The following is a 27937-nucleotide window of genomic DNA, read 5'->3' as shown; positions in this document are numbered from 1 at the left end:
CACCTCAAGGCTCCCCAGTCATTCTCCGATTGCCCCTCCCCCCTTCCCCATTTCTTTCTACAGGGTCTGTCCCCAGGACATCTAGCCCCCCGCCCCGCCCCCCAGTGCGCAGCCTCCGTCGGCGTAGCCCTAGCACAGGTGCAGCTTCTGGTGCTGCGCGAGGTGCGTCTTGTAGCGGAAGCCCTTGCCACAGCCGGCGCACTTGTGCGGCTTGTTGCCCGTGTGGATGCGGCGGTGGCGGATCAGGTGCGAGCTCTGGATGAAGCTCTTGCCGCACTCGATGCACGTGTAGGGCTTCTCGCCCGTGTGCGTGCGCTGGTGCTGCGTGAGCGTGGAGAAGTCGCTGAAACGCTTCTCGCACTGGCCGCAACGGAAGGGCTTCTCGCCCGTGTGCACGCGCAGGTGGTTCACCAGGTGCGAGTTGCGCCCGAAGCCCTTGCCGCATTCGCGACACACGTACGGCCGCTCACCCGAGTGCGTGCGCTTGTGCGTGAAGAGGTGAGAGCTGACGCTGAAGGTTTCCCCGCACTCGGAGCACATGTAGGGCTTCTCGCCCGTATGCACGCGCTGGTGCTTCACCAGGTCCGAGCGCCAGCTGAAGCGCTTGCCGCACTCGCCGCAGCCGTGCGGCTTCTCGCCCGTGTGGATGCGCTGGTGGTTGGCCAGGTGCGAACGGCGCACGAAGCCCTTGCCGCACTCCCCGCAGGCGAAGGGCCGCAGCGCCGCCGGCCCCGCGCCGCTGGCCGCCGCGTGCGCCCGCCGGTGGCTCAGCAGGTGCGAGCTGAGGCTGAAGGCCTCGCCGCACTCGGGGCACGGGTAGGGCTTCTCGCCCGTGTGCAGGCGCCGGTGCTTGAGCAGGTCGGCGCGCCAGCTGAAGCTCTTGCCGCAGTCGGCGCACAGGTTGGGCCGCTCGCCCGTGTGCAGCCGCAGGTGGTTGGTCAGGTAGGTGTTGCGGCTGAAGCCCTTGCCGCACTCCCCGCAGCGGAAGGGCTTCTCGCGCGGGGGCCGGGCCAGCGCGGGCCCCGCCCCGAAGGCCCCCGCCACGCCCACGCCCATCATCCCCACCACCCCGCCGCACTCGCCAGCGAAGCCGAAGGGCTCCAGGCTGGCGGCCGCGGCGGCCTCCGCCAGGCGGTGAATGCGCTGGTGCTGCAGGAAGGCGGCGCCCGGGCTGAAGCTCTCCCCGCAGTCGGGGCAGATGGTGGGCGCGTCCATGATGCTGGCCATCAGGCTGTCGAGCTCCCCGAGGTCCATGGCCATGGGGTGGTGGAGCCGGCGGAATCGGCGGTGGGCGGGCTTGTCACCCCGGTGTCGACTCCCCAGGGAGAGGTGCCGCCTCCAGGGAAGCACGGCAGGAGGCGGCTGCTCCTCTTCCCCCTCTTCTTGGGGGCTCCGGGAAATGCCGACGGACTCAGACAGCCCTGCGAACATCGCCATCTCAGCTACTCCAGCTTGGTCTTCGTCTTCCTCACGGAGAGCAACCCCTTCTTCCTCGCTCAGCAGCCCCTCTGCAACAGAAAAGGCGGCAGTGGGGGTGACTATACTGGGCGCTCAACAGGTAAACCCAGAGGAAGCCCGTCTCAATAAGAGGGTGGGCCACGGGGTAATCCCCTCCCCCGGGGACTCTCAAACTCTCTCTCTAAGGTCCCTGTCTCCTCCACCCCCACTTCCAGCCTCCTTCCCACCTGGTGACTCCTGGGGAAGGCCTAAAGGAGAGCGAGCTCACCTGCCCCCTTGGCTTTCCAGTTCTTCAGGCAGCTGTCTCCGGGCCCAGGCCCCACCCACTGGACCTGAGGCTCTGTTCCCCAGGGCCACCTGAAGGCCTGACAGCTTGAGAAGGTCAAGTCTGGGCCAAGTGGGACTCTCTGGGATCTCGGAAGACATCTGCCCACTCCAAGAGCCACCAATGCCTTTCAAGGCCCTAGCCTCAAAAGACAAGGCCACCCCAGCCAACCACAAGAAAAGACCACCCGGCCTAACTAGGCTCCGAACTGAGTTTTTGAATATGATGGGTCAGTCTGCAACTGCTTAAGGCGGAACAACAAACCCAACACACCCCAACCTAAGGGCTTTGCTAGGTAAGGAGGGTGGGGGGTTGGGAAAAAGGGGAGGTGAGTGCAGGGCCTAGAGCTGGTGAGTCCAACTTAGAGGCTGATCCAGAACACACATCTGTCTGCCTCTGGCTGCTTATCCCCAAGCAGAGGACACCCAAGAAAGTTACTGGGATGTGAAAGATCACGTGCTCTGTGCACTGTAAGGGAGGGCAGTAGCGGGGGTCTGGGAGGTGTCCTGGGGAAGGAATGTAACCTCACGGCCCTGATCATAAGGTATTTCAGCTCATTTCTGTCCCCAAGGCATGCACAGAGCAGGATAAAGCAACAAAAGCCCAAAGATGGAACCAAGGAAGCGGATGGAGGCCCAGCGTTTACTCTTTTTAGATCACAAATAGCAAGGGATTCAGGAGAGGCCTTGGGCACTTTGGGTATTAGCCACATGAACCTGGGCAGGTCCCTTACCACTGTGTTTATTTATTTGCAAGCGGGGATGATGACTGTAACTGTAGACGTCTAGATCTGTGCTAAGCAACTCATCTAACTCTCCAACAACGCCAGGACGTAGGTCCCAATGCTACCTGTGTTCCCTCTTGTGCTGTTACAAGTGTTACTTTATGGCAGTATTTTGTATGCTGTAAAGTGCACGCCTGTGAGTTACCCTCTTCACCCATGTTTACCAGTACAGCCCACCTCAGACCAGATTGATGAACAGGATGTTCCTCAGGCGTAAGATGGTACAGAATCTGCTTAATGGTGTCCTCTAGAGAGCTGCCTCCTAAGAATGCTGCCCCTGGTTATCACTCTGGAGGAGCTAGAATAAATGTGAATGCGGCAACTTCCACCGAAACTGCCGTTTTCTCCTCACCTGTGCAGATGTTAGACACTAGTTCCCTCTCCTCTGAGTCCCCTCTTAGAGCTTCATCCTGTGGGTTGGAGCCCATCTCCTGCTCCAGGTGGCATTCTCTCTTGTCTGCATCATGTGGGTTAGAGCCCATTCCTCTGTCTTCTGGGTCCCCTTCCCTGTCTTCAGAGTTCTCAAAATCAGAGTCCATCCCCTTGTCTTCTGAGTCCTGGGCTTCACACACGCCCCGTTTATCTTCTCGTTCCATCCAGGAAGACCAGGACAAGGGAGGTGACCACGGATCCCTGCACCAGACAAAACACACAGATAAAGTCACGTGAGTCTGGCCTCATCCCCCTACCAGGTCTGGCTTTGATTTCCATGAAAATCAATGGCACAGTCCAATAAAATGTACAGAGTTCCAAGCCCCAGATGGCAGATCTCTGCTCCATCTCACGCTTTAAGGTAAATAGAACTGAGCGAAAAGGAGGCTGGTCTGGCTGGGTAGCAGAGGAACAGTGGCAACTCATGAGGCCACATGTCAACTCTCACTGGACTACAATTCCATCTGCTTCCATATATGAAGTGGATTATTCTATTAACACGGCTCTATAGCTTTAACAGCGGGGTAACAGTGGTATTCCCATTTTACAGATGAGAAAACTTAAAGCTCAAAAAGAAGACCCCACTAGCCTAAGGCTAACTTGTAAGCAGTAAAGTGGGAATTAAACCAATTGTGCTGCTTCAAAGTTCCATGAGTTCCTTACTCTAGTTAACGCTTGCCCTCCTCTACATAGATACAATTTTTATTTGTATACGATATTTTATTTACTGAGGTCAATTATACCTCAGTAAAGCTGGGGGGGAGGGGCAGCTTGCCCTCCTCAAACCCACAGCAATTTTGTGAGGATTTTAGCTAATTATGAGGGGGCCTCCAAGGAACCAGAGGAAACGTACATTGGAGACACAAGACTAACAAAAGCATTGGTATATTAACTCCTTATCTAAGACTGTGTCACCAACAGCAGCAGCATCCTGGCTCCAGTGAGGATCTGCTGCTCTCCTGTGAGCAGTGAGCCAAGTGGTTCAAGCTTTAGTAGGTCTGTAGGGGGTGGTGGAAGGGATGCAGGGACCCTCTGTATCAGAAGCCATCTCTATAGCCTGATGAAATATTTTGCCTTATTATATACTTTAATTGTAGAGAGCCCTTAACAGGAACGTCCCCTGGCACAACTGGTTCACCCCTCTACAGAACAGGCCAACGTGTGAGTTGTAGGGAGACGATGACATCAGATTCCTAAACCCTTTTGTAGGTTTACGTTTCAAAAGTATAGGGCGCCCTGCCAAGACTGCGCAGCTGAGCCAAAAATAATTGACGTCTGCCGTCTATCACTCTTATGGCTCAGCTCAAGGCAGCAAAACACTTTACAGGTCAAGGATCTTGGACCGACGCTGAAGTGTCCAGCTCTCTCTCTGCCTTGGCAGTCCCCAAACAGGACTAGCAAGCATATGGCTGACCATGCGGCTTTTCCTACCTGCCTCTGTTGACAGGGCTTTCCAGAGGCAGCCCTGGCTCTGTGACGCTTCGGCGTGGAAAGCAGGAGTTACGGGCAGCAGCCTTTCCGGTGGAGTCAGCCTTACTCTGCAGCCCAGGGCAAGTCAGTTAACCTCTCATTGTTTCAGTGTCCTCCTCAGGGCAAGGAGGATAAGGCTACATAACCTTTCACACACGGAGGGTGTCAGAAGGAAACATTCAAAAGCACTTTGGAAAATACTGCGGCAGGGACTCGATACTCTGAGTAGTCCAAATGTGGAATTCACACAGTATTCCCCTTTCTAAGTCCTGATGCCATTCCAGCACACCTCAAAGACACACCAGCCCCTCCGTAATTCTGGCAGACTCACGGCCCTAAATAGCACATTATATCCTTTCTCAGAGCTGATGATATGCTCCCTAGATTAGAGGGAAACATCAAGCCTGCCTCTTAAACATCACAGGAAAATGGCTGGACTGAGGATGGGCAGTCAGCAGTGTCCTAAAGGAACACAGCTGGTCCCTTTAGAATGTATAACTGTTTAAAATGCCAGGTCCCAAACACTCAGGATTAGGCTGTAGGAGAAAATCCCTTTAAAGCCATAAACCTTTTAAGAGGTCTATCCCGCAAGGGACTATTGACCCCAAGTCACTTCGACCCATCACCCCCTTGCCTCCTGGAGCTCAGACTCTACAGACAAGTACAGCCCTTGAGTTTGCATAGATATAACACACCCCGAAGATGGGCGGTAGGAGGTTTTCAAACATGTGACCTGTTGGTTTGCTAGTGGCTGAAAGCAGTGGAGAGGTGGGAGGGGGACTTAAAGGGGACCTAATCAATGGTTTCTGCCAATCTGAGACCAGCAAGAAGAGTTTTATCAATAAAGGAAATCAAATAAGTGTGTCACCAGAAATTCATAAAACTAAAATGGCAGGGTATGGTACCCAGAATGGTGCAGAAGTAACTGCAGCCCTCCACCATGAAGGGTAGGATTTAACGGTCTACCCTGGGAAGCAGGAGAGCTTAAGGTTTTACCCCAAACCCTTTTAAGAAGGACAGAGCGCCTTCTCAGAGATCACCTCAGACACAGCAAAAATGGAACAAGCGGACTTTCTGATTTGTGATTTCTTGGGAACCAAGAGATAGTTCATACCAGAGATATTAAATAAATAAACTTTTTTTTTGTTTTTTTTAGATTTCAGTGGGGAGAGCAGGGAGAGGCAGAATCTGAGTAAGTTCCCCATTTAGAGCTGTCTTATGAAGTTCACAATGCTGCCCCACTCAGGATTAAGGAGGCTCTGAGCTCCCAAAGGGAGCATGTCCAGATCCTTATTCACACCAGGGGAGGGAGGATTAGGTATGTTCTGGAAAGAGTAGGAAGCTCCTGTTGCCTAGAGAGATACGCTCATGGTACAACATCTACTCAAATCTGTTTTAAAATGCATTATGTTAGTGCAAAACTGGAAATCTGCATGCCCCACAATATGGATTCAGCTCCATTCACACAATCACATCATAGGATTCTACGCAGCTATCAAGTAACAGAGAAGGTTATTTACAGGTATAGAAAGGTAGTCACGATATATTATTAGATGAAAACTAGCTGGTTTAAAAATCATCTCATTTGTTTATTAGTATATGCACACCAGCATATAGCTACACATGTCTACACAGGTTCAGAGAGGAAAACCAGAAGATGATTTACCAAAATATGAAATATCTCTTGGTCACTTCTAGGGGCTTTGCATCATTTAATCTTAACAACAGCCCAATGAAGCAGGGTATGATTTTCAACTTCAGAGACGAGGAACTAGGCACTTAAGTTAAGCGATTAGCTCAAGGTCATACAAATCGTAAGTGGCACAGCAGGGACAAAGCCCCTGCAGTCCAGCTCCAGTACCCACATTCTTAACCAGAAGCTGGTGTGCTGTTTGGGATAACTTTTCCTTTTTGTGAACATCAGTCTTTTCTACAATAAAGATGTAGTATTACCAGCAAAATATGCCAACTTTGTTTTCAACGTGATAAAATACATTATAGGAAAACCTACAATTATTCAAAAGCAGCAAAAAGGAAGACAAGGACAGGAGTTGTGCTTCGCTCAATCTAGAAGACTTAATTTTCAGAAATGTTATCTCCACACCAGTATAATCGAACGGTCAGTCACCAGCTATCTAGGCACATTTTGTTCCATCCATTCTCAGAATAAGAACTAGCAACATGTTTTCTGAGGCAAGGCCAGGGTTGGCTAATGAGGAGGTGGCAGGACACCGTGACAGCTTTGTGGCTAAACTGACCTGGGTTCAAATCCTGTTCTTTGTCAGCTCCTTCACCTTGCGCAAGTGACTCAACCTTGCTGAACCTCAGATTCTGCATCCATAAAAACAAGCATGCTGCCACCTACCATCTAAGGTTAGCGGAAAAGCAGCTGGCACACTGTAGAGACACAATAAATGGTAGTTATGATATGAAACTTATGGCAATGACTTGATTAAAGAACACACACACACACCCACACTTCTCAAATTGGGGGTCACCTTTTCACAGCTATATTCACCGAGAATGGTGTTTGGCAAGTACGAACAGAAAACTTCCTCTGGCTTGGCCACTCAAGGCTCTATTAATGAAGAGCCCACCACGTGGAGACAAGAACCAGGGAGGGGCTGGCTGCTGAGGTGAGCTGGGGAGAGGGAAAAAGGTTCAGTTCCATGTTGGTTTGGAGATGCTGATAACCAATCCTGCACACAGGAAGTATTCGTCTGAAGTATGCGTGGTCCAACGAATCCTGACTTAAACCATCTATAAGGGAGCTCTTCTCCCCCCCAGTAAGAAGGGGTACAAGTTTAAAGGGGGGAAAAACCAAACAGAGGTAACAGTGGGAGTAGTCAGGCAAATAAGATCCATTCTGCATCTGGTTCTAATCACTGAACTAGCAGTAATGAGGAGAGCCCTGGTTTTGGCCACCAAAGACACTGTGCTGTGTGACTTACAGTAAGTACTTGCCCCTCTGGGCTTCTGTTCAATGAGGAGGTTGGGTATGAATGTGCCCGAGTCCTCTTCTCCTGGTCATGCCACAAGCAGGAGCATGAATCCAGGGAGGCACCACTGTCAGTTTCGTTAGACATGTTCAACTCCAGCTCGTTTAGCAGACTCCCACAGCAAGCTGTTAACTTCCCAAACACCCAAGACCGCCACCACCAAACCCTTCTCTAGGGCGCAGACCACATCAGGGTAGGATCAGCCAACTTTGCCGAGACTGCTCAAATTCTAGTTTTCAGAACCTTTAATATTTTCATGTTCCTACCCCTACCCCCTACCCCCCCCCCCCCAACTCAGAAAAGAGTAATGTTTCTAACTCTATAAAGTCACTAGGCTCAAGCGCCTTCTAGACAAGCTCAACCCCCTGCGGAAGACGAATCCGATCAGTCTGAAGATATTGCTACACAGTGGAGGTAAATGTGATAACGTATGTTGGAAGGAAGGATCGGGGAGGGAGGGAATGAGGTGGGGGAAGGGGAAGTGGAGCCAGCCACGGAGCCAGAATCAGAACTTCACCTGCCTGAGCTTCTTGGCACCTTCTCCCAACAGCGCCCTCTGGACCGATAGAAACGCAAAACCCATTCCTTTCCAACAGCAAGAGCGCCACCACTTTAAGGATTCAACGTCGCTTCTTGCCAAGACGTTGATGCCCACAAGCACACACCTCTCCCCCACCTGCCTGGTAGATGAGCCACTGGCCGTCCTTCTCTGGGGTATCGTGCGCAGGACCTCCCGTGTCACGCCCCCTCTGGCGGGAATGGGAGCGGTGGAGTGCGGCGCTCACAGCCCCCTGCTGCCAGTCGTCTCCCGTTGGGATGCCCAATGCAGCTGACCCTGCACTGGAGCGGATCCCTCTCATTTGACTCCAGTAATTCCGTCGGGTGAGCACCGAGGGTCATCCACCCTGTTTTCCACGTGAAAAGAACTGAGGCTCAGCCAGTTGAGCTCCAGGTGACACAGCTCCTAGGTACTGTCAGGTCTCTCCCCAGCGTCTCTTGGCTCCTTGCCATGGCATTCCCACTCCCCGGGAAGGGGACAGCTGGCCAGGGCGTACCTGGAGAGCTCCTCCCGGAGAGGAGCGGGCCCACCTGCGGCCCCTGGGCAGGCGGGGTGGCCAGGCTGGGGGAGCCACCGCCTGAGAGCAGACCTCTCCCCGCCCCCTCCCAGGCGGGACAGGCAGTCATGTGCCACAGCCACTGCCAGGTGGCCGGGAGCCAGGCCGGCGGGGCTGTCATGTCAGGGGAAGGAAGTGGCCAGGCGGCCGGCCAGGAGCGGCTCCCACTCGGCCTCCTCCAGGCTGCAGCTCCTTTCCGGTCCCCTCTGCTCTGGAGGTCCCTTCCCTACCTCGGCGCGGCTCAGATCCCGCCTCCCCCGAAGCCCTCAGTGCTTCCTCCCTTCACTTCCCACGCCCCCTGCGCACCACTCTCTCCCCAGGGATGGTTTCCATCGCAGAGTCCGGCAGGGGCGCCCGGCTGCGTAGAATGCTGGAAAAACAACTTAAGTCTGCGGCTCTAAAGGCTGAACTCATGACCATAACTGGGGTCTAACCGGGGATTCCGGGGGGTTCACCATTTGTCAGTCTTCAGGCACCAACTGGGTAAACAGTCAACCAGCCTCTCAGGGGATACAGCCATCGAAGTCCTGCCTCCTCATGGGGTGAGCCTGTGGTCAGAAAGAATGAAAAGGGCGAAGAACTCCACCTCACCATACTGGGAGGGGATGCCTCCAGTGAACGGGGTGAATGTGTCTGCACCCCAAGGGCCAGCTGACTTCCCAGTCACACACCCAGACTGTCCAACCCCAAATGCCAACCTCCCAAGTGGCAGACTGCTGCATGAGGTGCACGGTAATTTCAGACACAGCTAAAAGATGACTGCAGCTAAGTACTGACCACTCTCCAGACAGGAGAAGCTAAAATAATATGGTTTCCTCCTTGTGGTGACTGCTTTTCTACCTGGAGAGGGAAGCCCTATTGGAAAAAAGAGACAGGCTCAAAACCAAGGCAACAGAGAAATCCATTTACAGCCCCATTGGCCAGAGCTAGTCTGAGATTCTTTCCAATCTTTATGGTCAAGAATAGCACATATGTCCTTGGGGTCAGGCATTTCCTGTCTCATGGTTGGGCCAGGACCCCTCAGTTTGGCTGTAGGGCCTCAGCTGCCAAGCCTCTGCCACCACCTAACAACTCCCGCACAAAATAAGAATTATTGCAATGCAGAGACAGATTCTAAGCTGCTTCAAAGTTAGACCATCTGCCCTCAGATGAGAAGGCACAGAAGCTAAAGGCTTTCATGCAGGCATTTACTCGTCCCAGATTTTACATTTAACTAAAATAGAATATTCTACCTGATGCACAGGGAATACTTCTGTTCAAGATTTTTTTCTCTGCTCTGCTTGGCATCGTCTACCAGCGCTACCTATGTAAAGCCTCAGCGTCTTTTTTTTTTTTTTTTTTTTTTTTTAGTGGTACGCAGGCCTCTCACTGTTGTGGCCTCTCCCGTTGCAGAGCACAGGCTCCAGACGCGCAGGTTCAGCGGCCATGGCTCACGGGCCCAGCCGCTCTGCGGCATGTGGGATCTCCCCGAACCGGGGCACGAACCCGTGTCCCCTGCATCGGCAGGCGGACTCTCAACCACTGCGCCACCAGGGAAGCCCCTCAGCGTCGTTTTTTATCTAGCACCTGGGCAGTCCTCAGAAAAACTGTCTTCAGATAACTCCTCAGTAGTTGGCTCAAATGTTCAATGTCTGTATTTCGTGGAATCATATACTTGGGAATCCGTTCGCTGAAACTCCTTCCACAGACAGGAAATTGAGGCTCAGAGAGGGAAAGTGACCAGATCAGAGACTGAAAGGCAGTTTGCTAGAAAAATTATGGCCAGAATCTCAGTTTTCTGATGGCTTCTCCAGTGATCTTTCCATCTCTTTAATATAAAACATCACTTCAAAAACAGACAGCCAAATAAATTGGGGCACATACTTGTCTTTTTTTCCCCACGCTGTTTGTCAGGGTTCTCCGGAGAAAGAGAACCAATAGGATGTGTATACAGAAAGAGAATTATTATGAAGAATTGGCTCATGTGTTTATGGAGGCTGGCAAGCTCAAAAATCCACAGGGTGGGCCAGCAGACTGGAGACCCAGGAGAACTGGTGCTGCAGTTCCAGTCTGCAGGCTCTTTGCTGGAGAACTCCTCCTTGCTCAGGGGAATCAGTCTTTTTGTTCTATTCAGGGCTTCACCTGACTGGATGAGACTCACCCACATTATGGAGGTCAATCTGCTTTCCTCAAAGTTTACCAATTTAAATGTTCATGGCATCCAAACACTCTGTCACAGAAACACCCAGAATAATGTTTGACCAAATATCTGTGTACCTACCGTCCCAGCCAAGTTGATGCATAAAATTAACCATCACCGTAGCTAAAAAATACATTCTGCAATAATCCCATCCTATGTCGAAATTTACTCAGGAAAACATCTTATTTTTCATAAAAAACATTACTATATACAGAGAATGGAATGGGGTCTCTGGGTGTATGCGTTGTAAAAGACAGCAGGGAAGAATCAAAATTAATCTTAATTAAAGATCTACAGACATGTGTGTGTACAGGCATACACACCCCACAGCAGCAAGAGCAATTTAATAATCTATTTCACTGAAGGACAAAAGAGAAAACAGACTTAGAATGCAAAGGGGGTCTATGGGGGATATGGGAGTTGTTAACAAACAGCTTTGTTCTGGGAGAGTTGATGTTGGAATCCCTCGTTAAGTTTACCAGATGGGGTCAGGTGACCTCAGGAAGTCTTTTCCAACCCAGGTGATTCTGTGATCATATTTCCACTGGAATGAACAGCCCTCAAGACAATGTTCATCACAGTGAATAGGGAGAGAGGACTGTTGGGACCAAAGGGTTTGAGGCATACATTCAATCACCCCAATTTCCCACTGCAAATTCAACAGGAAAAATGGCTCTTCCAATTCTCTGCCTAAAATAACTGTTTGGCCTCGTTGATAAAGAATGGCTGGCATGTTCCAGCCCAGTTCATTTCAGCAGTGGGTAAGTGACACCTCTGCATATAATCCTCCAAGGTGTCTTCCAACAAAGAGAAAGAGAGAATAAAAATGGAGGGACATCACCTGATGCTTCATTGTTTTTGTCTGATTAAATTTTAAACTCCATAGCTAGACTTTTTTCAGCGTAAAGTGAAACATTTACATACACTCAAGTACACATTTTTTAAAATTATATACTTGTTACTCTTATTTCCTTAAAAATAACAGTATCAGCAAAACCAAGATCATAGGAAAATGTGTGACACAATCCAGTTTCTTCAGAAATGATAACAAAAATTGGACTTCCGTGGTGGCACTGTGGTTAAGAATCTGCCTGCCAATGCAGGGGACACGGGTTCAAGCCCTGGTCCGGGAAGATTCCACATGCCAAGGAGCAACTAAGCCCATGCGCCACAACTACTGAGCCTGCGCTCTAGAGCCCGTGAGCCACAACTACTGAGCCCGTGTGCCACAACTACTGAAGCCCCCATGCCTAGAGCCCGTGCTCCACAACAAGAGAAGCCACCACAGTGAGAAGCCCGCGCACTGCAACAAAGAGTAGCCCCTGCACACTGCAACTAGAGAAAGTCCGTGTGCAGCAATGAAGATCCAATGCAGCCAAAAATTAATTAATTATTTTTAAATGATAAAAATGGCAAGAAACAAAAGGAGAGAAACGTACAAATCAAAACACTTGAGATGTATCAACCAACCTCAGCGATAGACCTTATTTGAATCCCAATTGAAATAAACTACAACAACAAATTATAAGACAATTGTGGACTTGTGAATGAGGATTAGATATTTGATATTGAGGAATTACTCTCGTGTTTTTAAGAAATACACAGGAAAATATTTACAGGTGAAATGCTATGTCTGGAATTTGCTCCATTTGAAATGATATGTCTGGAATTCCAGGACAGAGGGGAGTAGCAGGGATGCAGATGAAACAAGATGGCCATACATTGATCACTGTTGAAGCTGGGTGGTGGTATACGTGATCTTACTTTTCTATTTGCTACGAAGCTTACTAATAAAGTTTAAAAATAGAAAACATAACAAATCTTTTTTTTTCTGAAATTTAAGGTTGATTATATTCATTTACATTCTGAGCAGACCATAATAAAATGTCAGTGACTTCCACAAAAGGATTAATCTGCTTTTTACAAAGTATGCCAAGTCAGGAGTGATTACGATGCCTAATATTGAACAGACCTCTCGGGTATTGAGAGGAGAGGCAGTGGGGAAAAGAGATGAAAGAAATTTAAGTTTCATGCTTTTGAGTCTCTTTTTTTCTTTTTATGAGATAGAGCAACAGCTGTAATATACAAAATAGAATCAGAAAACTGTTTCCGCTTTCATCTACTTGCATATTTCCCAAGAACTCAAAGAAGGATGCTGCCACAGCCAGTGCTTGTTTATTTCCACCATTAGTTCAGCAACAGGGAGAGGAGGGAATTCCCTGGCAGTCTAGTGCTTCTGACTCCCTGATTTCACTGCCAAGGGCCTGGGTTCGATCCCTGGTTGGGGAACTAAAATCCCACAAGTCATGTGGCCTCGTCAAAAAAAAAAAAAAAAAAGAGGGAGAGGAAATAAACCTGGCTGGGGGCACTGGTCATGACATCTCTGCAAGTGGAATGCTTTATCCCCAGGAAAGTCAAGCTGACAAAATGATGCAAGGGTCCAACAGGTTAAGTACACTGATAATTCATCATCTCCAGGATGATCTTCTAAGGGGATAAAAAGATGTGTGTAGATGAAAAGGAAGCTAATACACTGGTGATTTATGAAAAAGTGATCTCCATGAGATGAAGCCTGGCAGGAACAGAATTACTTTATGAGCCCAAACTGAGAACTTTTAAATTAGTGTCCTTCTCAGTGAAACACTAAGGATGCTATCCAAAGGTACTCATACCACATTACAAAGAGAACAGCTAGAAGATATCATGCTCCCACTTTATATTGGAAACCAAAAGCTTGTAGATAGTTTCCGTTTTAGCCAAGGAGACATGGTAAGTCTATGGTACACAGAAGCAGTGACAGGACACAGCTCTCATCCAGGCAGTGAGGCGTCTGTCTCAAGGAGGAGGTTGGAGTGGCCAGGACCCACTCACACCTTGAACACCATAGTTCCTAAGTCAGTCGTCAGGCTCAGACTGTTTGGGTTCCTTACATCCTTTTACCTCTAGTTCCTGGCATTTCCTGGAGAGAGCAGCAGTCCTATAGAAGCGTGTAAACAGAAAAATGGTATTTTCCTTAGGCCTGGGTTCTTCGTCTGAGGGCCTTCAGAGTCCAAGAACTCTCCGATAACTTATGTGAATGTGTCCCCAGAACCTCTCTTCTGATAAGAAGGCCCACAGCTTTCCCTCGGACTCTGAAAGGATTCATGGCACAAAAACAAAACAAAAGCCCTGCTATAAACCAGTACTACAGAGGATGCATGATACATTCCTATCATTTCCGAAATTATCCAGAGCAGTTTTGGGGGAAGGGGGATAAGAGCAATTTCACCACTGTATACCACAAGATCTTTTGGTGGGCCGGTGAAGAGGAGAAGATAGTGACAGTAAACCTCAAATCGGGCAGTAGCACAGACAAAAACACCAGTAAGTTTCAAAGGGTATGGAGCAGAATGAGGCACCTGGCAAACGCAACCTGCCTGATCCAGTTTGCTGATTTAGTCTAGTGCCCTGTTACAGGTGAGTCAGGCAACAGAGACCCAGAGAGGTTAAGTGAATGACCCGTGAATGCACCAGTGGAGGACAGACAGGAGACACTGGCGTCTCAGTTTCTGTTCCAATCCCCTTTCTGCACAGCCCAACATAGCCTATGGGGCTTGGCCGAAAGATTCGGGCTGGAGACGGGCTCCCGGCCATCAGTCGTTTGTCGGCTTTTCGCTTCCTTGTGTTATGTGGCAGGTGCACTAGAGGATGTTAAATTGCTCTTCAAGCCTCTGACACGCTGCCTCTCTAGGATATGGCTAATTTATACAAGTTTGACCCCGGTTTTATGGCTCCCATCATTGCTTACTTGGGCAATGAGTCAAAGCACATTAGTCAAGCCATAACCTACCCAGGACACGAAACACTTTGTTAATCCTTCTCTTCTGAAAAGAAAATGAATTAGAATCTTTTTAAAATTAAAAAGTCACCAACTCATTCGTAACAAATCTTCAGAGTGTTAGCAAAGTCATCCTGCCTGCAAATACAGAATAACATGGAAATACCCAGATGAAGAAGGGGATTCTGGGAGTAAAACAAACTCCCCAGTACAAGGAGTCCGGGTCACACTTAAGGACGATTAAGGAAGGGTACCACCCAGCCCATACTCACCCAACATGGCACATGACTACAAATACAGTTTCTCAGATTCACCCTCTTTTCTATCATATCTTTTTGCTTGTTTGAATAGCTTTGCATTCTCTGTGTGGGAGGTGGTGCAGAAGTGGGCCAGGGGACAGGAGCAAGCCAACCACAAGCTAAATGAAGAGATTCCCTCCACAGATAATGGGAGAATCTCACAATTTTTTTGTTGAAAATTTCTTTAAAGGAGCCCTCATTTTACAGATAAGGAAAATGAGGACCAGAGAAGATAAGTGCCTTGTTTGAACTCACAAAGGTAGTGAATTGGTGGCAGAATTGGGACTACCATTCAGGTTACCTGATTCCTTTTAAGTACAATCTCCCCTGCACCAGACTCTCCCAACGAGCTCTGTCCTATTCATGGGTTTAGTGCTCTGGCTTTGCTGATAGCATTTCATTGATGCTAACTTCTTTCTTCCTATTTTTCCTGTTCTCTTCTGGACTCTTGCTTTTTCCCCCTATTTTGATTTTAAATATTTTTCCACTGAAAAACATAAAAGATATTCTTCAAACTTACCTTCATGGGATCCTCAGAAATGACCTCTGAATTAACAGGATTTGAGTTATCTACCGTCTTTCTTAGACAAAACAGACATCTCATTGGTCACAAAAAAGCAGTCATTTTGAATTAGCATTGACTTAATGGAGTGTTATGGTAAACATTTAATAATTCCATGTCCTTGGTACAGCATTTGAAAAAGAAGTCATCATAAAAAGAGAAAAAGAAGTCATCATAAAAGAGACAGTTGGAGAGAAAAGAAAGCCTATGGCATATCAACCTGAACAATTAGTACTGACTGTCATTTTTTAAAAAAATATTTATTTATTTATTTATTTTTGGCTGCATTGGGGTCTTCGTTGTTGTGCACGGGCTTTCTCTAGTTGCGGCGAGCGGGGGCTACTCTTCGTTGCGGTGCACGGGCTTCTCATTGCGGTGGCTTCCCTTGTTGCGGAGCACGGGCTCTAGGCACGTAGGCTTCAGTAGTTGTGGCATGTGGGCTCAGTAGTTGTGGCTCGTGGGCTCTAGAGAGCAGGCTCAGTAGTTGTGGTGCATGGACTTAGTTGTTCCGCGGTATGTGGGATCTTCCCGGACCAGGGCTCGAACCTGTGTCCCCTGCAATGGCAGGCAGATTCTTAACCACTGCGCCACCAGGGAAGTCCAGTACTATCATTTTTAAAAGAATTTTTAAAGACGTTTTTAAAAATTCAAACTATGAAACTCTCTCATTGAAAGGAGAGACTTTTTCTTCTGCAGAGACTTTTTAAATGCCTAAAGCCAATTATCAAGCAATATTACATCTCCTTCTGCAGTGCCATTTTTTGGCCAACACGTCTTACGGGCTATTGGGAAAAGGAGGGCTGGTGTCAATGAGCCCTGATAAATTCTAACCTCATCACCACAGACATCAGTTTCCTGGTGAACCATGGGCTTCCCAAGTGTGAGACATCTCAGTAGATCATAGTCATTGCTAACGTTTAGTCTGGCTCACATCAATATCAGCTATAACTTTCCATCTTCCAGTCCAGTGGTCGGTCTCTTCTTTGATCTCACCATCAACACTGTAAAGTGCTGGGCATATATAATCGAGACTCGACAAATGACTACAGAAATCCTGTTCAGATGCTGTCCTTGAAATTCTCTCCTTCCTTAGCATCCAAGATATTGCACTGTCCTAGACCCTCTCTACTTACCTTGCCACCCTGCCCCTCTTCTTATCTACTAAAACAGGTCAACCTTGCAGCTTTTTGTTTACATTTTCTTCTCCCTCTCCCCTTAATTGTTTTGCCCCTTCCCCCAGTTTTCAATAAATACCTGCTCTGTCTACAGACCCCAGGAAAGTGAAACTCCCCACCCCCCACCGAACCCCTGACCTGTACTCCAGGTCCACATCTCTAACGATGCGCCAGGCAACGCCACTGAGGAGCTTTAATGTCCCTTCTATCCTGAAGTGCTGCCCTGTATGTCCCGTGGGACACAGGACAGGAGGCAGCCCAAAGTGGGGGAAAGCACATGGTAAGGCATCAACAGACCCGGTTTTGAACAGAAGTTTGTCACTGATACACTGTATGCTCCTAGTACAGTTATTCACCAATTTGAGACTTAGTTCCCTCATCTATACAATGGGAAAAACAAGTTACCTTGGAAGGTTGTTGAAAACACTAAGCGAATTTCCATTTGTAAAGCATCTGACCCTAGTCATATTGAAAAGCATTAGTTTTCCTCCCAAATCTTCATTACAAATCAATTCCTCCTGACGGTGCCCATTTCTGTTAATGCCCCTCCGTTCTTAATCATCAGGTTGAAAACCCTGGAGTCAACTTTGACCGCTTCCCTCTCCCCTTTCCACTAAATCTGCCAAGTCCTTCCTTTTATTTCTCTCCTCTATTTTCCATCATCACTGCAGTAAACACTCTCACCAGTTACAGGGACCTACATATCATTGCTGGATCCATCTTAAAACACAGTTGCCATTCCATTTCCCCTCCTGCTCAGAAACCTCTAACTGACTCTGCCAGTGTGTCCGAAACCTCTGACTCTGCCAGTGAGTCCGCAGGAGCACACACTCTAAGCCCTCAACAGTGTAGCCCAAAGCTCTCTAACCTCTCCCTGACTTCTGCCAGCTAACCTCAGACAAAAAGGGATGCTGTAAGCCTTCCTTCCAGAAGGCGCCCTGTGCTTCTCTTCTCTTGCCATGCTGTTCATTCTCAAAAAAACGGTTTGATGCAGTCTCTCCTTTCCTGGAGTGAAGCAATACTCGTAGTGGTTAAAAGCTCAGATTCTGAAGCCGGACCGCACGTGTGAATCCAGTCTCTAGCTCTGTATGTTACTCAACCTCTTTGAGCCTGGGCTTTTTCATCTATAAAACAGCGAAAACAACTGTATCTTATTGGATTAGTGTTAAGTGCTCAGAAAGCATTATTATTATTTCACTTGGCACGATTCCTTAAGGTACTTTTCCTTATCTCATTCTGCCTAATGTTAGTTTTTAAAATATAATCATAGTTATAATAATTTGTACCTTATTGTTTACTCTCTTTCCCTCCCTACCACCTCCCAATTATAAGTCCTGGTGGGAACATACTGATTTATGCACGTTCATGATTCCCCAGGAAATGAGCCCTCAAATACTTTATTTTTTTAAATTTATTTTATTGATGTATAGTTGTGTTCATCTCTGCTGTACAGAACAGTGACTCAGTTATACATATATATACATTCTTTTTCATGGTCTTTTCCATTATGGTTTATTGCAAGATATTGAATACAGCCCCTGTGCTATACAGTAGGACCTTGCTGTTTATCCCTCCTATATATACTAGTTTATATCTGCTGATCCCAAACTAATTGTCAAAGTCCTTTAAATGGATAAAGTCGGGATAATTATTTCTCTCCTTCAGCCTCAAAATGAAGAACTAACAAGACCTGGCAATCTAGTGATCTGGCTAAGATCACACCCGGTAAGGCAGGGCCCTGGAAACAACGTAGCTCTCCTAACTGGATCCAATAACCTGTCAGCACCAGAAGCCAAGCACGCCTAATTATCCTGCTAAATAGGTAGATGTGAGAGAAAGTGGTGATTACCTTCAACACTTAGAATGTTCTCGAAAAAGAATCCTGCGCCCCACGGCCAAATGCCAGCACCCCTTGCTGGCATCAAGTAGTCCTGTGTGTGCCCTGCCTCCTCTCCAAGCCTTTACCACTCAACTCAGCAAAGAACAGAGGTGGCCCAGAGCCATGTTTGCATTCATGGTGGGAAATGTTCCTGGGCTCTCCTGGTTGGACAGGACAACCACTTCTCTCCCACCCCTGGAGGAAAGACAGGACTAGACCAGCAGAAATCGAATGTGGATGAAAAAAGACCAACATCCAACCTTTACAGAGTAGTTAGGAGACTAAATAAGAAGTTGCTTGAGACGAGAGGGCAGCAGGGAGCACAATCGAATACAGAAGACATTTGTGTTTATCATTACAGTGTCTGCTCAGACCAAAGTTTATTCTCCAGCAGTTTTCAAGGGCTTTGTGTTCTGTTTTGTTTTCTTGCTCTGACAGGAAGGGCATGTATGTCTTGATTTCTCTTCTCATTTATAATTGTCAGCCCTTTTCCTAAGGGTCCATAATTAAGCTATGAGACAAACGGAGGCTCTTAAAGAAGTTTTTTAAAAGGATACTTGCCACACAGGAAGTAGCTGACCAGAATTATTTACCAAGCCACTAATTCAATCAACAAACACAAGTACCTATGAGGGAGCCGGGAAACAGAAATAAAGAGTTCCTATAGTAACTGCCCCCAAGCTAGTTCAGGCTGTGGCCACGGTCTGGTTAAATTTAACTGACATTTACCTTAGTTTTTAAAAAGTAGGGGAGCATTTCTTCAAGTTTATTTCACACTTTGGTTCCTCATTTCTGGGGTAAACTGGTTTTATATTAAAATAGATCTGGTACACTCACACTTCCCAAAAAGAAAAAAGATATGACAAGTTCACATATATAAAAATATATCAAGAGAATGAGAAGATAAGCCACAGGCTGGGAGAAAATATTTTCAAAATAGGTATCTGATAAAGGAACGTTATCCAAAATATACAAAGAACCCTTAAAACTCAACAACAAGAAAATGAACAACCTGATTTTAAAATGGGCAAAAGATCTAAACCTGCACCTCACCAAAGATATAGAGATGACAAATAAGAATATGAAAAGATGCTTGACGTCACATGTCGTTAGGGAACTGCCAATTAAAACAATGAGATACCACTACACACATATTAGAATAGCAAAACATCCAAAACACTGAAAACACCAAATGCTGGTGAGGATGTAGAAGAACAGGAACTCTCGTTCACTGCTGATAAGAATGCAAAATGGTACAATCACTCTGAAAGACAGTTTAGTAGTTTCTTACAAAACTAAGCATCCTCGTGCCATAAAGTCCAGCAATTGTATGCCTGGCGACTTACGCAAATGAGTTGAACACTTAGGTCTCCACACAAAAACGTGCACATGGAAGTTTACAGCAGCTTTATTCATAATTGCCAAAACTGAGAAGCAACCGAGACGTCCTTCAGTAGGTAAGTGGATAAACGGTGGTACATATAAACAATATGATTCAGAGCTGAAAAGTCATGCAAAGACACAGAGGAACCTTGCATGCATATTACTAAGTCAAAGAAGCCAATCTGAAAAGGCTACATATTGTATGATTCCAACTATATGACATCAAAAAAAGGGTGAAACTATGGAGACAAACAAGCCCAGTGGTTGCCAGGGGTTAGAAGGGAGGGATGGATGACTAGGTGGGGCACAGAGGATTTTTAGGGTAGTGAAACTATTCTGTATGATGCTACAGTGGTTGACACATGTCATTATACATTTGTCCACATTTTTTTTTTTTTTTTTTGCGGTATGCGGGCCTCTCACTGTCGTGGCCTCTCCAGTTGCGGAGCACAGGCTCCGGACGCGCAGGCTCAGCGGCCATGGCTCACGGGCCCAGCCTTTCCGCGGCATGTGGGATCTTCCCGGACCGGGGCATGTACCCGTGTCCCCTGCATCGGCAGGCGGACTCTCAACCACTGCGCCACCAGGGAAGCCCCATTTGTCCAAATTTAAAGAATGTACAACACCAACAGTAAATGCTAAAGTAAACTATGGACTTGGGGTAACAATGATGTGTCAATAGAGGTTTGTCGATTTTAACAAACATACCACTCTGGTGTGGGATGTTGAAGTGGGGAGGCTATGCATGGGGTGGGCTGCGGGCATATGGGAACTCTCTGTACTTTCTGCTCAATACTGCTGGGAGCCTAAAACTGCTCTGAAACATAAAGTCTATTTTAAAAAAAATTATATATGTGCATATAAAAGATCCTTTCCCCAGCTTATATCACATATAAGCATACACCCTTTGTCACAACTCATTATAAAAAGTTGGCAGCTCCATCATATTAGGAAAGAATCAAGGTGAAATGTTTTAAAATATAACGTATTCGTTCATTCAACAAATTTTTTCGAACGCTTACCATGTGCTACCCATTATGCTGAGTTCTGCCTTGTGGAGATTACATTCTAATGACATAATTTTTAAAACCCATGGCTTTCAAAACCACCTACTGTTACCAGAAATCACTATCAATACCTGCTAGAGGGATTACTTTTTAAAAAAGTGATCCGTTGAAATTCACCAAGGTTCCCAGGTGTGGGGAAAAACGGTTGACTTTCCAGGTCAATAACTGGAAAGCTGTTCTTCCCAGAGTGCCCTATCTAAGCATGATCAAGCGTCAAAGATGTGCTAACCTCCTGAATATGCAGGACACTGAGACCAAAGCGACACGTTTCTCGTTAATAAAACCCAGGAAGAATTGTTCCTGTTTTGTAAGTTCGGGTAAGATCTTGACAAAGTTCTCAGAAGAAAATATATGTAAAATGCCTCTCTGAATGAATGCAGGCCCTTTCCCCCTTAACTACACACATTTTAGCAAAGCAGAGCTGTGTGCAGATGACCCAGACTTGACCCTCTGCAGGAAGGGGAAACTAGAGAGTTGCAGGTGGCCCTCCTCACACTGGCTGCAACACTGTTGCTGGCCTCTGGAGGCACCATGCATGACTTGCTGAACAAGTGCAGGGACCCCCAAGAACTGTCCTATCGTTGAAAATGACTAATGTGCTTATAACAACCCCTGCACACTATGTTTAGACCGAGGCTTCCAAAGCACTGTGGGGTCTTGAGGTCAGGGAAAGAGAGGGCTTCGCCTCAGGAAATGGGTTCAGTCTTGTGACAAGTAAAAGCCTCTTCACCCAAAAAGGAGAGGCTGATCTTTTTAGCACCCGCATTAATACATGATGCAATAAAACCCAATTCCATACCCCATACAAATCATGCTACTCTTCTCAGAGGTAAAAACAGAAGGAACTATCTTCCTTCCTCATCCCAGCCTTTTTTTTTCTTTTTTTCCATATCTGCAGAAGCAGGGAAACCCCTCCAGTTTTCTCTGATGTGCAGCAAAGAGGTCTTTCCTAGGAGATATGGTAGAAGGTGTGCATGACAGCAATGGGGAAGGTACTGAAGCAATAGCCCCACCCATGCTACCCAACATCAATAAAACACCATCATCATTTAGCACTGATCAAGTTCCTACAACTCAGCAATACACAGATCTGCTCTCACGTATTTCCAGAGGGTGCTTACATTTTTGGGCAGTCATGCGAAAAGGATGAAAATTAACTAAGAAAATGATCCTCTGATCCCTCTCCTACAAACTGGCAACACGCAAGCAATGTTTCATGCCTACATTTTTGCATTTTGAGTCATTACCAATTCATCATCAACTCACGGTTCCTGAAAGCCCACCATATGCCAGGTTGTGTTCTGGACCTAAAGTCCATGCCATGTGTAGAGAATATGCAAATATTCCAGCACACGGTGGAGGCTCATTCAAGTTTACAATCATCAAGAAGACATTGAGCCTCAGGTATTTCAGACAATGCAAAAGGTTAGAGGAAAGGCTAAATGTGGCCTGGAGTGGTCAAGAAAGTCTACGGAAGGGGTGAGACTTGGCCTGGGGGGAGAACAGAAAGAATTCAGATAGGCTGGGAGAAAAGGGAAAAGAATTCCAGGTAAACACTTCTGTGCCCAAAGGTTTTATTATGGATTCTAAACCTGGTCTTTCCAAATGATGCCCATATGGGATTATGAGGGCACAAAAATAATGAATTTATGAAAAAACAGGGCCTCTCACATGAGATCCATTAGGATGCATTCAGAAACCCAACAATATTCCTGGAAGGAAATTTGGAAAGTGAAGGACTTCAGAGGAAGAAGGAATAGATCCAGCAGTTTTCTCCCAGGGAGAACAAAGACACACCGTTCTGGACAGGCTCGAGAGTTGACAGACCTAAATTCCAGTCTATCTCCAGAATCTGGGACTCCAAGCTAGATTCTTAACTCCTCTCTGAGCCCCAGTTTCCTCCCTTTTAGAATAGGGATAATAATATGTAAATCATCAGATTAAGGCAAGGCATAGAAATTCCCTAGTTCAACAGTTGATACATAGATGTTCAATAATAGTAACTCTTGTCATCACGTAAAAAAGAAGCATAAAAAACTTTCCAGTTAGAGATAAATGAGCAACTACAAAACTGCAATGTCTTTAAGGAACGTTTGATGAAAGTCTGATCTGTCTTGCACTTCTATATGCCACATGTTTAATCCTAGTAGACTGCTTGGGCTATAAAGTCAAATCGACATAATGGGAGTCAGTGGCTTAGTTGCAAGTAGCAGATGACCCTTGTAGTGCTACTTTCTAGAAAGCGCATTGAACCTGCACAACTGAGAAGAAACCATTAGCTTCTTCAGTCCAGGAACATGACAGAAGTCATCGGTTATCCCCTTGAGATGAATCCATTCCATACCCTGCCTATAGAGCTTGAAATTTTAGGCTGGCAAAGAACTTCTTCAACAAATTTTTAATGAGTGTCTTTGTACTAGACACTGTGATAGATCCATTTAGGGTCTCCTAATGAAGGAGCAAAAGGAAAAACTCTAAGATTGTGGCTTTAGAGCCACAATTGCAATGAATTCTTACAGGTCTATGGGAAAGGCTTCATCTTGGTTTGTTTTGGGTTTTTTTGCGGTATGCGGGCCTCTCACTGTTGCGGCCTCTCCCGTTGCGGAGCACAGGCTCCGGACACGCAGGCTCAGCAGCCATGGCTCACGGGCCCAGCCACTCCGCGGCATGTGGGATCTTCCCGGACCGGGGCACGAACCCATATCCCCTGCATCGGCAGGCGGACTCTCAACCACTGCGCCACCAGGAAAGCCCCCATCCTCTTTTTTACAGAAAAAGAAAGACATCAATTAAGATATATGCATTCTTTTACTCATTCCTTCATTTATTCATGTTTTTCAAATAACATCCTTTGTGCACAGAGAGGCACAAAGGACAGGGTAGAGAGAGCCATTGCCTTCAAGGCATTTACATTTTGAAGGGGAGAAAGAAATCATCTAACTATCACAAGGAAGACCAGAGATGGGTGTCATCCAAAGGATGCAAAGTACCATGGAGATGAGATGGATCCTGACTGGGAGGTCTAGGAAGACTTCTACAAGACTTGTGCACCAGCTGGGCTAGGATTTGGAGAAAATAATCAGGGCAGTGCAGGCATGGAGTTCAACTTGATGGAGACACACAGGTGGAAGAATGTCTGGGGAGCTATTTGCTGCAAGAATGGGTAGGTAACATGAGGTGGCCCAGGTCCAGCGGAGAATAGAGGTTAAGTAAACACTGAATTGTTAAGGGTTTTGAATGCTAAACTTAGGAGTTACCTTTCTGATTACATTAACACTACTTAGTATGTACTAAGAAACCTGTTAGGAGAGGGGAAAAAAATGAAGGAAAAGAAAAAAGAAGTAGGAACTTAGATCAAAGGAAAAGCCCAAATGGCATTAACATAGGTTCACACTCCAGACCTCTTAATGACATTGCAGCTTTTTTTTTTTTTCACTCTACATGAGCAGGCAAGGTCTTTCTTGTCCTAATTTATCACCTTTAACCAGCTTTTACCCTTTCTCCTTGCCTTTACTAGACATTAGAAATTGGGCAAATATGTAGATTCTGAGGAAATCCAAAGGGCTTTGGGGGAGAGGGAGAGGAAATGCGATGCAACCCCATCAGCCTTAATCATCCAACCTTCAGCTGAGGTCACCCTTCCCAGGCCAATTCAGCTACATCACCAGTTCTTCTCAGTCTGATTTCTTTCCATTCACTCCCTTAAGCCCAGTCGTTTTTGAAGACCATCTATGTTTTCCTTTCTATAAAGTAAACGGTAGCCAGACTTCCCATTTATGACCTTTGTTCACTATAGTGCCACCACATTCTCTTCGGGGCCCAGTTAAACTTCTAACATCAAAGTTCCCCCAACGACAACCTCCACCTCCACCCCCAACACACACACACACACACACGCACACACAGCCAACATGTTCCAACTAGAAACCATCTTCCGAATCCACAGAGCCTTTTCTCTTCATTTCGCCACTCTCATGCCCTCAACCTCAACAACTGGGTTTTTCCCCACTCTGTTCTTATCTCACAAAAGATGCTTCACCTCTTCTAGAGAAGCCAGTGGAAAAGGTTCTGCATCCCCCTATATAGGATGCAGGGCTCTGTGCCTACCACATTATCATGAGCCTTGGGTACTCCTGCCTCACCACCCAAATGGCATTTTTCAAGGTTCATTTGGCTCTTAAAGTGTATTCCACTTTAAATAATATCCCTATGTTGGCTTGTTAAGAGAAGAAGGCAAACACTTGAGTAGAGCAGTAAAATAAACAGGGGAGGGGAGAAAGGAGAAACAGAGGCTTCTTAGGCGGGGGAGTTCAGTTACACAGGAGTGACACTTGGACACTTGGACTGTGTTCAAAGTTGCCCATTCATCCATCAGAGCTCCTCAAAGACTATTAACTTGCTAGCCATTTCCAACTGCCTTTACCACACCCTTAGTCCCATGGGAGGAGGATAACGCCCTAGGGGATGCAGAGTATTCATGTCACCTTACAGGTAAAAGACAAATAGGCCAGCTATCAGAGCAAGGATAAAACATCACCAGATTGAATCCAGTCTAATGCTCACGTAGCAATGGGTGGGTGATTCATTATTTGGGATGGGGGTGGAGGCGGTTAGGAAAAAGGAAAATCGTGGAAAGTCCCAGAGGAAGTGGTCATCCAATTCTCGAAGCGTGGCCATAAGGTACACAGCGCGCCCCTGTTGCCGCTGGCTCCCGCCCTCAACCTCTTACTCGCCCTCTCCTCCCAACGCGCACTTCACCCCGTGCCTTCACTCACAGCCCTCAGCTTCGGTGTTCTCCCTGGGTGAAGGTATCGGCTTTGCTCCACCGGCAGACATGGACATTTGGCGTTGGGAAGCCTATCAGAGCTGAACGGCGACCACCCCTAGGACGACGAGCTGCTGCCCATCTACCCACTCATCCTTATTGTGCCATTTGTCCAGTCTGATGGCTGCCCAAGCCGCTGCTCTGAGTCAGGATAGAATGGAGCGGAGAGAAAAAGGGAGAACACACTTCACAAGGACCCAAGATGACCCGCTGGCCCCCCTCGGAGTCTCCCACCCCCACCCCCAAAAGCCCCGAGTGGGGCTGGGGTCGCGGAGAGACAAGGCGAGGGGAGCGCAGTCGGTCCCCGTCCGCAGCTGCACACAAAGCCCTTCACCTTCTCCTTGCCTCCCAAGCTCCTCCCTGGGCTTCGTTTTTCCGAGGGTCTCGGATGCCCCCTTCGGTGGTCGGCGGGACGGTCTGACTACCTCTCCAAGCGCTGCCTCCTCCCTCGCGTCTCAGCCTCCTCCTCCCCGCCCCTCGCCCCAGACCCCGAAGGGAGCTCTGTCCGGGCTTGGGGGCCGCCAAGAACACCCACCCTGCGCCCGGGGCCCCGAAGCCCCTGAGCCCCTGCGCCCCCGGGGCGCGGACAGCGGTACAAGTTCGCCCAGCCGTTCCGCCACCAGCTCTCGGGCGCACACCCCATCCCCGCAGCGGTCGGGTCGGGTCCAGATCAGCCCCAGCCTCTGGCGGCGTGGGAGCCCAGCCGCAGCCACGCTCCTACCTGCGCGGCGGCGGGCGCGGCAAGGAGCGAGGGCACCGCGCGCCCCGGCCCGAGCCCCGCGCCGCGGCGCGTCTGCTCTTGTGCTGCGGCGGCGGCGGCGGCGGCGGCTGCAGCGGCCGCGGGCTGGCTGGCGGACTGGCTGGTCGCCCGGCTGGCTCCTCGCTGGGGCTTCCTGTAGGGCTGGACAAAGGACATTTCCTGGGAGGAGCAGGGGAATGTTCCCAGCATGCCCCAATTTGTAGTTCCCGGGGACTTCCTGCCACCACAGCAGCGGGCGCCTGGGAGGCAGCTCCGGCCAGACTAGGACCCCGGGCCCGGAGCAGAGGCGCTGCCTCCTTCCCTAAGCGCTCCCGGGAAGGGGGCGGCGCGTGGATCCGACCCTGGGCCCCGCCCCGCGGCGCACGCCGAGCTACCGGCCCCGGAGGGCGCGGGTCCCTGCGCGGGAGTTCGTAACTGGGGTCCTGTCGCTGAGCTGTCGCAGTGTGCGGGGGGACTGCGGGGGGAGAGGCCTTTTCTTTAGAAATGAGGAAGGTGGGGATGGGTTCGCTTTAGGTCATCTGGGATTTTTAAAATAGATTTTCTTTTTCTTTTTCCTTTTCTGTTTTAAGCCACCGGAATCCTGCTGGGGGCGGATTAAAGAACTTGACTGCTCACCAGGAATTCAGGTTCCTTAAGACCTTGGCGCTTCATCCTTAAAACCATAAGAGCTGATTGTTCCCAGATCCTGACCCGATGACATTCCTTCCTCCGTTGTTGGCCTTGTCCCAGGCATCTTTTCAAGAAAAGTAATTAAACTAAGAGGTAGAAAACAAATTACATGAATTAACTAGGAGACACGTAAAAACCCGTGTGCTGCTGAATGAAGAACTTGCTGGACTTTCTGCTTATCTTTTCCTTTCACCTTTAGGATTCAGTTTCCTGGGTCCTACAAAACAGAAGTGGTGGCCGCTATATAGCGAGCGCGTGGGGTGAGGGGGTTAGGGAAGGAGGACGTTGGCTACCAGAGAGGAACTCCGCTTCCAGACTATCAAGGGTCTGTAACATCCTCCACAAATTCCTGTCTAATTCCCAGGACGCTCGTGGGAAAATCAAGGAAGGGCCACTTAGAGACTACATGACTAAAAGCTGTGTTCTCTCCCAAGGAGAGCGATCAGAGTGTAGTGAATGGAGATGGGACCTAAGGAGGATTTCTAGGGTCCTCTAAAATGTGTTTGAAAACTCACAAGGTAGTAGGTCATAATTACCCGTCATATCCACTTGGCCTCTCACATTTCAAAGGCCCATGAATTGGAACTTCTGGATGAGGGATTTAGGTTTACATTTAAGAAAAGTGGATCCACTTTGCTTTTCTGCTGTAGTTCTCTTTCTTTGGAGGTCCTTAACCACAGGCATGGAATGGGCTGGATTAATTTAAGGTGTAGGACTGATGAGTAGCACACAAACATGA

The 27937-nt window shown here is 47.9% G+C and overlaps 1 protein-coding gene across 3 annotated transcripts; it reads right to left on the bottom strand.

The window, feature by feature from the left end:
* Nucleotides 1–44: 44 nt before the first annotated feature.
* ZNF697 (zinc finger protein 697) lies at nt 45–26696 on the bottom strand. 3 transcript variants are annotated; one of them, XM_073808974.1, is made up of 5 exons: nt 26491–26696; nt 6728–6866; nt 4431–4537; nt 2920–3200; nt 45–1508 (listed from the first exon to the last, which is right to left on the bottom strand). In XM_073808974.1, the coding sequence occupies exons 4-5, from the start codon at nt 3161–3163 to the stop codon at nt 130–132; spliced, it is 1623 nt and encodes a 540-aa protein (XP_073665075.1). In that variant the 5' UTR covers nt 3164–3200; nt 4431–4537; nt 6728–6866; nt 26491–26696; the 3' UTR covers nt 45–129. The 3 variants fall into 3 exon arrangements, with proteins under 3 accessions (XP_073665075.1, XP_073665074.1, XP_019775655.1); XM_073808973.1 differs by lacking the exon at nt 4431–4537 and having other exon boundaries at nt 26491–26695; XM_019920096.3 differs by lacking the exons at nt 4431–4537; nt 6728–6866.
* Between the last annotated feature and the right edge of the window lie 1241 nt (nt 26697–27937).

This window comes from Tursiops truncatus, chromosome 1, assembly GCF_011762595.2.
Source record: "Tursiops truncatus isolate mTurTru1 chromosome 1, mTurTru1.mat.Y, whole genome shotgun sequence".
In the NCBI taxonomy this organism is placed as follows: domain Eukaryota; kingdom Metazoa; phylum Chordata; class Mammalia; order Artiodactyla; family Delphinidae; genus Tursiops; species Tursiops truncatus.
The sequence above is the reverse complement of the archived record's forward strand: the minus strand, read 5'-3'. Positions and strand labels throughout refer to the sequence as shown.